The 12171-nt window shown below is 36.6% G+C and overlaps 2 protein-coding genes across 2 annotated transcripts; one reads left to right on the top strand and one right to left on the bottom strand.

The window, feature by feature from the left end:
* The first annotated feature begins 121 nt into the window (after positions 1–121).
* LOC116291367 (calsyntenin-2) lies at positions 122–7054 on the top strand. The gene is made up of 8 exons (XM_031698537.2): positions 122–320; positions 2257–2945; positions 3546–3783; positions 4259–4537; positions 4764–5290; positions 5493–6143; positions 6329–6600; positions 6746–7054. Exons 1-8 carry the CDS (start codon positions 239–241, stop codon positions 6963–6965), a joined length of 2958 nt encoding a protein of 985 aa, XP_031554397.2. The 5' UTR covers positions 122–238; the 3' UTR covers positions 6966–7054.
* Positions 7053–11851, bottom strand: LOC116291369 (2-phosphoxylose phosphatase 1). The gene is made up of 5 exons (XM_031698538.2): positions 11592–11851; positions 10800–11357; positions 10110–10317; positions 9413–9934; positions 7053–9072 (listed from the first exon to the last, which is right to left on the bottom strand). Exons 1-5 carry the CDS (start codon positions 11731–11733, stop codon positions 9033–9035), a joined length of 1470 nt encoding a protein of 489 aa, XP_031554398.1. The 5' UTR covers positions 11734–11851; the 3' UTR covers positions 7053–9032.
* Positions 11852–12171: the final 320 nt, after the last annotated feature.

Genomic DNA, 12171 nt, shown 5'->3' with positions numbered 1-12171 from the left:
ACCCTCATAAAAGATGTTTGGCTGTGGGCGAGATTAATTATCATAATATATATCATTAATTTATTATGTGCGGTAGGGTGGATCACGTGATAAGTGACGTCAGACCCCATGCGCAGATAAGAAGAAGAAGGTGAAATCGAACGAGTGATCGAGTTTCGCGGCTCGAATATCGAGACTGAAATATTTACAGTTTTTTAAACTTTTAATGGTAGTTTTTTGATAATATTCGATAGACGATATGTCCCTAAGGTTCGTACTATCGATCCTTTGTATAATTGCTGTGACTTTACAGCAAGGAGAGGCAAAGAAACGCTCTAAAGGTAAGGACTTAGATATCGATGTTGTGTTTTTTACTCATCTTCACATTTGTTTGCCTTCTCTTTCCTCTGTAAAATTATAAGGGTTTTGACCATCGATTTAAGGTCCTTTTATCCTTAATGTTTTCTTCATCACCAAGGCTTATTTTTGATGAGTTAGGCATCATAAAATCTACCGATTCCATACTTGCGACATGCCGATTTTAGCTGTCGTTATGTATGTTGGTTCGTTACGCTCGAAAGACGCTTTCTAGCAAATCTATTTTGTTGTTGTTTTCCTTGGCAATTTTGTTATTTTCTGCCAGTTGCAGTCGTGTAATTGTCATGAAAGTTAAGCTATTAAGTTTTAAGAGTTTGCGCTGAAACCTAAAGTAAGCGAAAATGTAGCTGATGTGAATAAGGGTTACCCCCTTGAAAATGCTTGTCAATTCCTTAGTATATTAGTCATCGCCACTACGTTTCATCGATTATTCACCGGTTTGACTATCAATAAGTCTTCATACGTTAGAGTTGCTTTAGAAAGTTTATTTAAGATTGGGACTTGAAGGGTTGAAACGAATTTTCGTCGCTTTTTCGCAAAAAACTGTCGACTATTGGTGGAGAAATATTGGCCACAAGTCGCGCTAAAGCAATTTGCATTCCGTGGTTCATTAATTATTGTTATTGAACTACCTCAGTACTCATTTTAGATGAATAATGTGACTATACCTCTTGTTTTTGATGTATTTTAAAGATCGAATAATGTATATAGTTGTGTTTCATTTGATATTCTAAACACCAAACATTTAGTTGCGATTTTCCAAGAAAAACAGAATATTGTTTTGTGAAGATTCGTAGTTAATTGTTTTTGACAAGCCCGCTTATTTTGTCTTTGTTTTTTTTCCGTTTGATTTTGGATTATAAATTCCTGTACTTCCCTTGCTCACAAAATACTGAAAGTTTTTCTGTGTTACGTGTTTTGTCATGATTATTGCCTTATTTTTTTATTCGGTAAATACACTTTTATCTAATTTTCATTGGAAGGAAGTACTCTAAAAGCTCATTACTTTGCGAATCACTAAAGTAGTCGCTTCCATGTAGGAAAACTGATGAAGTTTACATATATTAGGTGTGATATTTTCGATTTTTTGCTTCAAGGTTTTTATTATTGTTTTATCAAATTATTGATGTTGAGCATTGGTTCAGAAGGGCTCACTAAATATTTTGTAGTTTACTGCATATCATTTTTTATTTTTTGAGAAAGACAATATTTATGGCGCAAAAGAAATAATAACAAAAGTTAATATTCCCCTAGGGCTTCAAGATTTATATTAGTGGTTACAAACAGAATATAATCAACAATTTTCATATTAGTAACTTTGGTCCAGGCTTGTAACAGCTGATTCCAAACCATTTTAGCTACAAAAAGGGGGGGGGGAATTCTTGTGATATATTTTTGTTGTAGGTTGTGGTATAACCTTGAGACATTTATTAAGTAGTTAGTATCATGAATATGTTTCATATCTAAGATAGAAAGCATCATCACAGTTGATTGCTGTATTTTAAAGCATGCATATGGTCAATGAAATTTATAGATCCATAATTTTGGTCGTTAACACCAACCACCAGCTAGTAACAGTGGTCTCATACAGAGATGAGATTCTAATTAACTCTTTTCTTACAGACTAGACAATAATGGTAATATTAAGACAAATGCTAGACATACATCTTCATATAATATTTATTTTTATTGATCTTCACTGTGTGAAATGTTGTTTTTTTCTGAAATATTTATGATTTGCTGGTTTCCCTTCTTTAGATCAAAGCCAGCAGTTGGCTCATGTTCCTAAATTACTTTTTTGTGTTACACTAAATATAATTAAAGACAGATTTAAGGACACCTACTGTAAACCAGTAGTCATGGCAACCCAGTTTTAATGCATCTTGTTTTGTTTTGCAGAACCTTTGCAGTTTGTACAGTTGGAGTATGCAAAAGCACTAAGTGAATATCACAGAACTAATGCCACAGTATTGCATGTGCGTGCAACTGGGGGTGATGGCAAGATATCTTACACCATTGAAGAAAAGGGATCTCCATTCCATATAGATGACAAGGGACATATCTGGCTTATCAAACCCTTGAACACTGACGAAAACAAGTTGTGTCAACTAACAATCAAAGCAACTTCTTCAAAATCCAATGAGGTTGCTTATGCCAAAGTGCGCTTTGATATTATGAACATGAACAAGCACTCTCCTCAGTTTGAGGATAGTAATTACATTTGCGCTGTTACTGAAAACACAAGAAAGGCAAGTATTCTTCCTCCTATTCGTATCCGTGATGAGGATCACAGTGATGCAGGAAAGCTGAAACGCATTGAAATAGTTGAGCAAGAAATACCATTTGTGTTTAATGTGACTAAAGATGGTGCTGTGGAGGTGATGGCAACAAGAGACCTTGATGCAGAGAAGGAGACCTGGTTTGCATTTGATATCAAAGCTTGGGATGGCGGAGATCCATCCCACTCATCCCAGCCAGCTTCAGTCAAGTGTAGAGTTGTAGATGCAAATGAATTTGCTCCAGAATTCACAAGTGATTATTACTCTCATGTGGTGGAACGTGGAAGGACATATGAAAAGATCTTGCAGGTAAATTTCTAGTAATGATAGCAAAAATTAGTATAGGAAATCGCACCATCTCGAGTACAATTTGGAAATTAATAGACACGAGTAATGTTTTGAAAGTTCTTGTAATTGCACAAGCCTTTAGGCGAGTGCAATTAAAGAACTTTCAAAACATTACGAGTGTCTATTAATTCCAAATTGTACGAGAAGATCATGCGATTTTTTGTTTATAGTTCACTCAACAAAATTTCAGTAAAAAATGCGAAGCGACGCCTTTCATCTTTGTCTATTTGGCAGCCGATTTGCAGTCCATCACGGCAACTGAAATGCATAAAAAAGATTAGTTCTTATTAGTTTTTATGCCTTTTTTTTTTTTTTGTCGCAGTTAACATTGTTTTGGCCGTGTTTCCGATAGCGAATTGAATTCGGTACTACTCCTACTGGAGTACAATTAACGCTATAATTGTACTCCTCTCGACCAATCAGAGTCGAGTAATTTTGTTGAGTGTACTATAAGTGAGCTTATGGTTTATTTAGAAATAAATTGAAATATTGTTTCTTATTTGTGAAGGTTACCCTCATACTTTATTGCATGAAATCATTAGACATATTTGTTATCTTCAGGTAAATGCTGAGGACAAGGACATTGGGGATGAATTTGGTTCTATCTGTAAGTACATCATTAAGACACTGGATGTGCCCTTCAAGATAAGTAAAGATGGTGTGCTGAGCTTAGACAAGCCACTTGGACCTGAGGCTCCAAACTACTGTGCCTTTGAAGTTGCTGCCATTGATTGTGGCGGGAAGATGTCAACCAAAAGTGCCCATGTTAGAATTAACATTAGAGATTCCTGTGAACTTGGTAAGAAATGTCTTGATAGATTGTGTTTACATGAATTTATAGGGTTAACTCTTTAATTAATCAATTTGATTGGTTTGAATAAGAAACATGGTACTAACACAAAATATACACAAGTTGGTAAGATATGAGGTATCAATAAAGTACGTTCTAACAGCAGTAAAATGAGGCAGTGGAATCCAATTTATTTGTATTCCAATAAAATAATTTCTGTTCAAGTGATAATACAGTAATAATTGTTGTTGGTATTAGTGGCCTTGCTCAAGTGGAAGCCATGTTGACTGAAACAATAGATTTTGCCACCCTTAGCCTTGCAATTCAATTGCTTGAGAATAAATTTATAGGGGTTAAACAAGGGTTTTTATTGTCATGAGAATAGACATGGCTGCAGCATAATGAAGGCCCATATTACTGCAGAACATATCAATCTGGTGTTTACTTTGTCAAACTAATTTCCATCCTGGTTGTTTGTTTGCAGGTGTTGAAGGCCCATCCATGCCAACCATCATTATTCCACAGTGCATTGGCAAAGCAAATGTAGCACCTGACATCCAGCTAAACAAATGTTCAAAGAAGATGGCTCAGGCAAATTTCTCTGCCCTCATTCAACTGGAGACAAATGCTGGTAAAGGTTGTGACCGCCAGCACTATGAAGCATCTGGTTTGTACAAGCTGTGTGGTGCTAGTGGCATCATTGACATTCTACCTAAACCTCAAAAGAACCAAGACTGGACAAAACATCTGCCAACTGAGGAAGGTAAGACACATTTTAATAGTTTTACTGTATTTGCTTTCATAATGAAAAATATTAGGGACCATTTTTGGAGGAGGGGGAGGGGAGGGGAAGTGGGATTTGTATCTCCCCCCCCCGATAAAAATGTTTTGTCCCTAACTCATGCAAATGTGGACAAATTTATCACTAAACGTTTTCAGATATCAAATGTTTGTTTTTCTTATCATTGATGTTATGGCTTATTTTCTAGATGATAACACCTTTGTATTTGATGGCAAGACTGTGGCTGACATACCTGATAAAGTGATCCCTGAAGACTTAGGTGAACAGTTCACAATGAGTACCTGGATAAAAACCACAGCACAAAAAGGAAAGCAAATTATTGTTGCTAAAACAGACAAGAAAACACACAACAGAATGCACTTTGCAATCCTCAAGAACAGGAACCGTCTAGTCGTAGTTCATCGTTTGGAGGCTAACCGTGGCAGCAGAGATGACTACTGCAAGTCTGATTTCCACTACAAACCAAAGATCTTTGACATGAAGTGGCATCATTTGACTGTGGTTGTCGATGGCTGTCATGTTAAGTTGTTTGTGGATGGACAAGCTGAACCATCTTTTGTCACAGATTCCAACTATCGTATGCACAACTCACATATTCCAACACGGCTGGTAGTAGGGGCACATTGGCTTGGCAAAGAGAATTCATACACCCAGTTCTTCAATGGATCTCTGTCTGGTTTGAGTATTAGACCCAAAAAGACAACATCTGAGCAAGTAAGTATACTTATCACTTGTATTATATGTGGCCAAAATATGTAATTAAGGTGAAGTTAAAAGTAGTCTTTCTTACAGCAGTGTGCAGATCGTTGTGAATCTATTCCATTTTTGTGTGCTCTATTTGTTGTGCTTTTTGTTTGAGTTTAACCTTGGATTTTTTGTTGATAAATGAACGCAAACAATAATATTTCATTTACAGACTATTCGCTGCATGTTTGGTTGTCGTGAACACATCAATATCAATACTCCCTTACCTAAAGGATTCAAGTCTGAGTTGGTTGGTGCAAACACCATGAAAGTTTATGGCAGAGGAAAACCACAAGAGTTTGAAACCATCCTGCAAAATATTGAGTATCAGAATGAGCTGTTTACACCAACACTGGGAGTGCGCAAGGTTAAGATTCTACCAATGCAAGAAAACAAGGCCTTGCAGCCAATCACAGTCACTATTCGCATTGAGAGGAACGATAAACCTGTCATCACTGTGAAGGGCTGTGCTGATAATGCTGTAGAGTTGAAGCACCTCAAGGAGATTGGGGTTCCTGTGTGTAGTACCTTGACTATTGATTACAAGGGCTGCCAACCTTCAGATTCTCCTGTCAATAATGTAAAACTCTTGGATCAGGCAGTAGTCAAAGTCACTCCTCCATTCACTAAGAGTGAGTCATTCAACTTCCCTAAGCAGCCCAATGGAGGATCGACCATTGATGATCTGGAGCTTAAGGCTTTCATGAATGAAGATGGCATCATCATTAGAGGCATTGCAAACTACAAGACATATGAAGAAGTGCTCAGAGAGATGTTTTATGTCAACCCAAATGCATCCGAGTACCTGCATCATACATTCACAGTAAGTATATTAGCTACACATGACGTCAAACCTGCAGAGTTCCAAGATCACCTCTGTGCAGTAATACCCACAGGTAGCCCAAGAGGACAGAAAAGTGCATCCTTGTTCCAAGTACCCCCTCCTTTTGTACTGAAAAGTGTTTGTATATGATATTGTAATGTTTACATATATTTTTGTTTTTGTAGATCTCTGTGTCGGATCAGAATGGTAGATTCAAGAGTGATAAAGAGAGACTGGAATTGTCCATTCTCCATAGGGCAAGGGAATTGCGACCATTTAACCTTGAAGCAATCAAAGAAACACTGAGTGCAGAAGAATTACCAGGTGCAGTGTCTGTCAAAGATAAGGCTGTATCCAAGACAAGCTCCATGTCTACTGGTATCATGGCTGTTATCATTATCTGCAGCGCATCAGTCTTTATTGTTTTGGTGATATTTGGAGTCTATCGACTTAGAAAGTGAGTATACTGTACATAGTATAAGTATAGCAAAAGTATATGGGAGTCAAAGCATTTTCAGTGAATTTTGTTTGTGTAGTAATTAATATTGATATTGATTGCAGCTGCATTAGAGCATGTACCAATGTGTGTTTGATATCCTCAGGTCAGCAAAGACACTTCAAGTAGATGCAACTGCAGCAGAGAAAGAAGAGATGTACTGGGATGACACAGGTCTGAGTGGAGTACGTATAACTGTTAACCCACTGCAGAAGTTCCAGGAACTAGACCTGAATGAAGATAAGGATTCTGAGCATGGTCAAAGTGATGATGAAGATCACCAAGAGGCTAAGCAGAGCTTGGAATGGGATGAGGGAGCCATTTAAACCCTTGGGGTTTAGGGTTAGGGTCAGATATTTGTCTGTTTGCTCAAACTTTATAATTGAGTTGTTTGATTCCCCCTCCCCCCCCCCCCCCCCCCCCCCCCCCAAAGTAACTATTCCTTTTTGTTTATTGTTCTTTGTTTTATGATTTGGCAAGTTTATGTTTAATAGTAAGAATGTTAATGTTTAGTGTATCTTGTTGCTTTTGTAAGGTGGAGTTTTCTTGATGTTAGTTTTTGTTTACTAGTCATATTTTTAGTTGTCAAGTTTCTTCTAAAGTTTGAGTAGAGCAGGGAAGTTGAGCTAAGAACAGGAGATATTTTATGCATACACTATACCATACACTTAATTAACTAAGCTTAGCAAACTAGAACATTTTGTATTTGTTCCAGGATGACAAAGTGTGTTCTATACTGTGATTTATTAGCGGGGAGGGTTGTATCATCTTGAGTTAATGCAGCCTGAATCTTAGCTGAATGTTTCCTTGGTCACAGTATGCACCAAGTGACAAGCATACTGCTTATCAACAGCTTAATATACTGTTTGAGTTGATCACATTAGCTGGGAGAGAGATGATACCCACTGTTTGTAGATCTTACAGTACTGCTACTGCCATGATCATCATTAGGTTAAGGCATTCTTTGTGTCACTGGTTATGTATAATATTTATGAGTACATAGTTGTTTTGTAGATTATTATTCTAGTATTGTTATTTTATATTTAAATTTTTTTATTAAGAGTTACATTACTTTAATCATTTTTTATTTCTATATCATATATCATTGATCATTTCTAATTACTATTGATAATGCATACTAACTAATCACATTCAGAAATACAGTTTTTAAGGTTGATGGGTGATGTTTACATGCCACTATAAGCATGCCACTTCCATTAGTGTTTTTGTCACAACGTTGCAGGTTTGCTCATAATCAGATTGAAAAACGAACTTCAAAACTAGCTTGTCTCTGAACTGACAGGCACTTGATTACTGCCTTGTTAACTTAAACACAACAATTTAATTTGGTAAAGTCAAATTGATGTCTAAATGTTAGAACACTCAAATATGAACCTATGACAACTACAGTCCACAAGACAAATTATCCATGTAGGATTCACATCATCTACTGTGAATCAAGTACCGTGTAGTTTGACCCATTCTGTTAATCATGCACATATTTAACCATCATGATGAAATAAGACTGTTTTTAGACAATTGTAGGTTTTAATACCTTTAATTAAGATAAGCAACAATGACAGTTGTATTGCTACATTGTGCACTTGATGTTATTAACTATACCTTAAAATGATAACTGAACCATTAATTGCTGGAGGTTTTGCATGGCCATGTGACAACCGCCATGTTAGATGAGCTGAGAGTAAAGTAATTTTATTTTACTTCCATATAATATGGAGGCCAGCACATGACCAGCCAATACCTTATTGTATTGTGGGATGTATCTAGCAAGCATGATTTGTGATTAAAAAGACTGTAAGGTCAACTTGTTTGTGTCTTGGTTCTTAATGTGTCAACCCCTGGGACCTGGTTGTACGAACAGTCTAAAACCTCTATATTGTGATGGTCAAGATTTGAAGGCTCTATTGCTCTTTATTTCTCAATTGACATGGTTTTCTTTGTTATTCACAAGGCTTTATTTTTGTTATAACCCTCATAAATGCGAGGTCAATATATAGTTCGTTATTAACCCAGTTAATAACTATATATAGACTTTGCATTTATAATGAGCAACATTTTGATAGAAAACCTTCTCAATTGATAAATGAAATAATTACCTTGACCGTCGGCAATAAGCCTATACATCCCTCGGGATGCATTTGGCTTATTGCCTCCATTCTTGGTAATAAAATCTTACTTCCAATTCTCTAGAAAAATAAGTACCTATTCCAATAAATATCATACCAGTATTATAAACATTAAATAAATATTCAACATAAATACCAAGACTTTGAAGAGCAGACATTGGCCGTTTCTATGTTTATATAGAGTTTTGGAAAATGGCCAGTCAAATGTACCTCCTCATGCCAGTTGGACTCTTGACTCATCACTGGCTATTGTTCAGTCATACATTTAGACTTCTGCTGTTGTATGCTTATGGAAAGCAAGGGAGGAACGTTACTAGAAACCAGTAAAATCCTTGCACCACAAGCAACCCATCCTATGATCTATGCAAACTTGCTACCTCTACATGGCCTAATTATTGTCTAGATAGTAAAGAGATGTTGCATCATTACTTAATGGCAGCCATGTTAGATGGCAGGAACAATACAATCTTTTTACAGTGAGAAAATTCAATTCCCAAAAATAAATTGATTTTATTGTTCTGCCATCTAACATGACCACCTTGCATGTGATGGTGCAAAACCTCTATCAGTTTTTATATAATTCCCTCAATGAAATCTAATCTTTCTGCTCACAGAGTTTTTCATACCTTTTCTGAGGTTCCTCGATTCTTCCACCTCCCAACCATCTAAGAAAATCCTCCAAAGGGCAAAGTTCACCATTTTCAAAAAGGTTTTTTTTACAAAATTTAAGATTTGAAGTCACAGTTTCTCCATTATAAAGAACTCTGATGTAACCTCTTTGATTTTTCTTGGTTTCATTTATAACACCGGTTTTTTTCCAAAATTCAAAGATGAGCCTGGAAGCGTAAGGTATCCACCTTTGTTCAAATATCCCTAGTGACATAAGTGCAGGAATGATTGAGATTTCATGACCACCATATATAGCAAATTTAACAGGTGTCTTGGAAGAAGCTTTATCAACCATTCTAGAGGCAATCTGAGACATCACAGGCAGAGATATCATATCTGCCACTTGGCTGTAGTTGTGAGAAAAAGCCCAATCTGCATATGAAATCAGTTTGAATGCTGTTGCTTGTGGAATACATCCTCCTACAGTACATGGTGAAGGTAATCCATGACAAATATGGACTAGACAAGCATCTGCAAGACTGAAACATAAGGGATTGGTCAGAAAATAAATGAGGAGGGTGAGAAGAGAAGTTGAATCTTTGTGTCACTACATGATGAGTATAGTGTGTGATAGTAAAGTAAAGTGCAGGGTCGAAGGGAAATGAAGGACCAGTATAGAGAATGGTACAAGATCATGCAGTACTTGTGACTTACCCAATAACATTTTTAATTGATTCTCTAGGAGCCATCAATAGATTGGACATTTCCAACATTAAAGGCTCCATTGCAGCACTACCTGATTGATATTCTTTAGACTGTTTTGTTCTTTCCATTAGTTTTTCATAAGCTGGACAGGGAGATACTGTACCATCATCATTGTCCCTGAAAAACCTATCTTGAGATATACTAATGGCAATGTGACCTATAAAATGGAAGAGAATATTTCTCTCTAAGGGTATAATACAACTACTATGATGGTGACAAGGTTACATTTAGCATTCAGCAGCAAATATATATGTTGCCAAGATATGGTAGAGACTAGATAAACTAGTTGACCGTGTCTGTGTTTGTTTGCCTGTTACCAAGATCTTGATGAAGAACATGTCAAGATCTTGACATGATCTTGCCAGGATCTTGTCAAGAACTTGCAAGTACAAATTCAAATGGAAACAAAACAAGATCTTGCAAAAAAGATCTTGTCAAGTTCTTGTTAAGATCTTGCCATGATCTTGAACACATCAAGATCTTGGATCCCTAAGATCTTACATGATCTTGACAAGATGTTTCACCTGGGCGTCCTTTGGATTTTATTAGTCCATAGTATTAGGGACCAACCTAGCTGTCTGATGTCCAATAAACCAATGGAAAGGCCATTAGTTACTAATAATCTATAATAATATCTACCTTTTTTAATGGACTTTTCTCCCAGAAATCCATACAATAATGCAGCTGCAGATTGTAGTGTCCTGTCAGTATTTGTTGACCTTGCATATACATGATTGTTATTGATTCCATTTTCAATCAGTTTACTGTATGCTGTTTTGAAGTGCCGCCCAATATGAAAGAGTTGTTGGAAACCTTTCTTTGTCAGTTGCCCATCATATTGACAAATCTCTGATCTTGTTACTAGATTATGAGGAACAACTTTGGAAGACATTCTTCTAACAATGATGTCCTCTATGACATTAAGATAACCATCAAATAGCTTCTTGACTGTGTCATTAAGTGGTGTCATTGAACAATCCAAATCTCTTATTTCCATTCCTTGTATTTTGCTAAAAGGTGCCCTATCTCCATGTCGTAGTAATACCTGGACCATCTCTAGCTGGAAATCACCATCTCTACCAGGAATAGATCCTTCAGCGCCATTTGAATTTACTGGAAAGTTGCAGTATTTTTGCACAGATCTTCTATCAACTGGAAGTACACTGATATATATTCTCTTACTCAGATTAAAATAACCTAGAAAAAAAGAGATCCAACAATTCATAGGCTGACAACTAGAAGGGATAAAATATTTCTATAGCAATTGATATCTTTGACTTTAAGTGAGTTAACTCAATTTTCATATTGATTTGTTTGAAGACAATGATTGGGATTCCTGTGGTTTGTTTACGTGGCCACAATAGAAGTGCAGTTATGCTAAAGTAAAGAGCTATTCAATCATGTAATACGAATACAGTGTTAAAAACTTACCAAAATAAACCAATAGTATAAAGATAAAAGCTATAGCAACCAGAAGCTGCTGCTGTTTGGTTAGTGTGGCGAATCTAGCCCTAGTAATTCTAATGTAACTACAAACCATCCTACGAACACAAACTACTGTACTAGGAATCATCAGTGCTAGATTATAAAAAGCTACATTATAAATATACTAGTTTTTCAAGTTCTAAAAGTTTTGAGAGCACAATTTGAGGAGATTCAGCATCGTTTAGTCAAGTGTTTAGTCAAGTGTTTAGTCACGCTCCGTTAGGACATGAAATGCTCTTCCCAGAATGCTTTGCGAGCAAGCGTGTATTTCACCCCTTGCGCCCGCGATGACCGCAAAGCGACATCGTTTTCATACACATTGTTAGTATTTGGTGGGGGATGGGGAGAGGGAATATTTGGAGTCTTAAAAGCGATGCTTCTCATAACACTTTTCTCGTTCTAAGATCGCATACTGGATTTCCTGGCGGATAGAACAGCTGCGAAACGTCAAGCGCTAGTTCTGTTAGTACAGCGTGCTGCAGAAAACACGAAACAGCTGATGTGAAATACCCTATTAAGATGTGGC

The sequence above is a fragment of the Actinia tenebrosa genome, unplaced genomic scaffold (assembly GCF_029948245.1).
Source record: "Actinia tenebrosa isolate PJP-AT-01 unplaced genomic scaffold, QUT_ActTen_1.0 PGA_scaffold14__42_contigs__length_11649687, whole genome shotgun sequence".
NCBI classification, from domain to species: domain Eukaryota; kingdom Metazoa; phylum Cnidaria; class Anthozoa; order Actiniaria; family Actiniidae; genus Actinia; species Actinia tenebrosa.
Note: the sequence above shows the minus strand (reverse complement) of the source record. Positions and strands in the feature narration are given on the sequence as shown.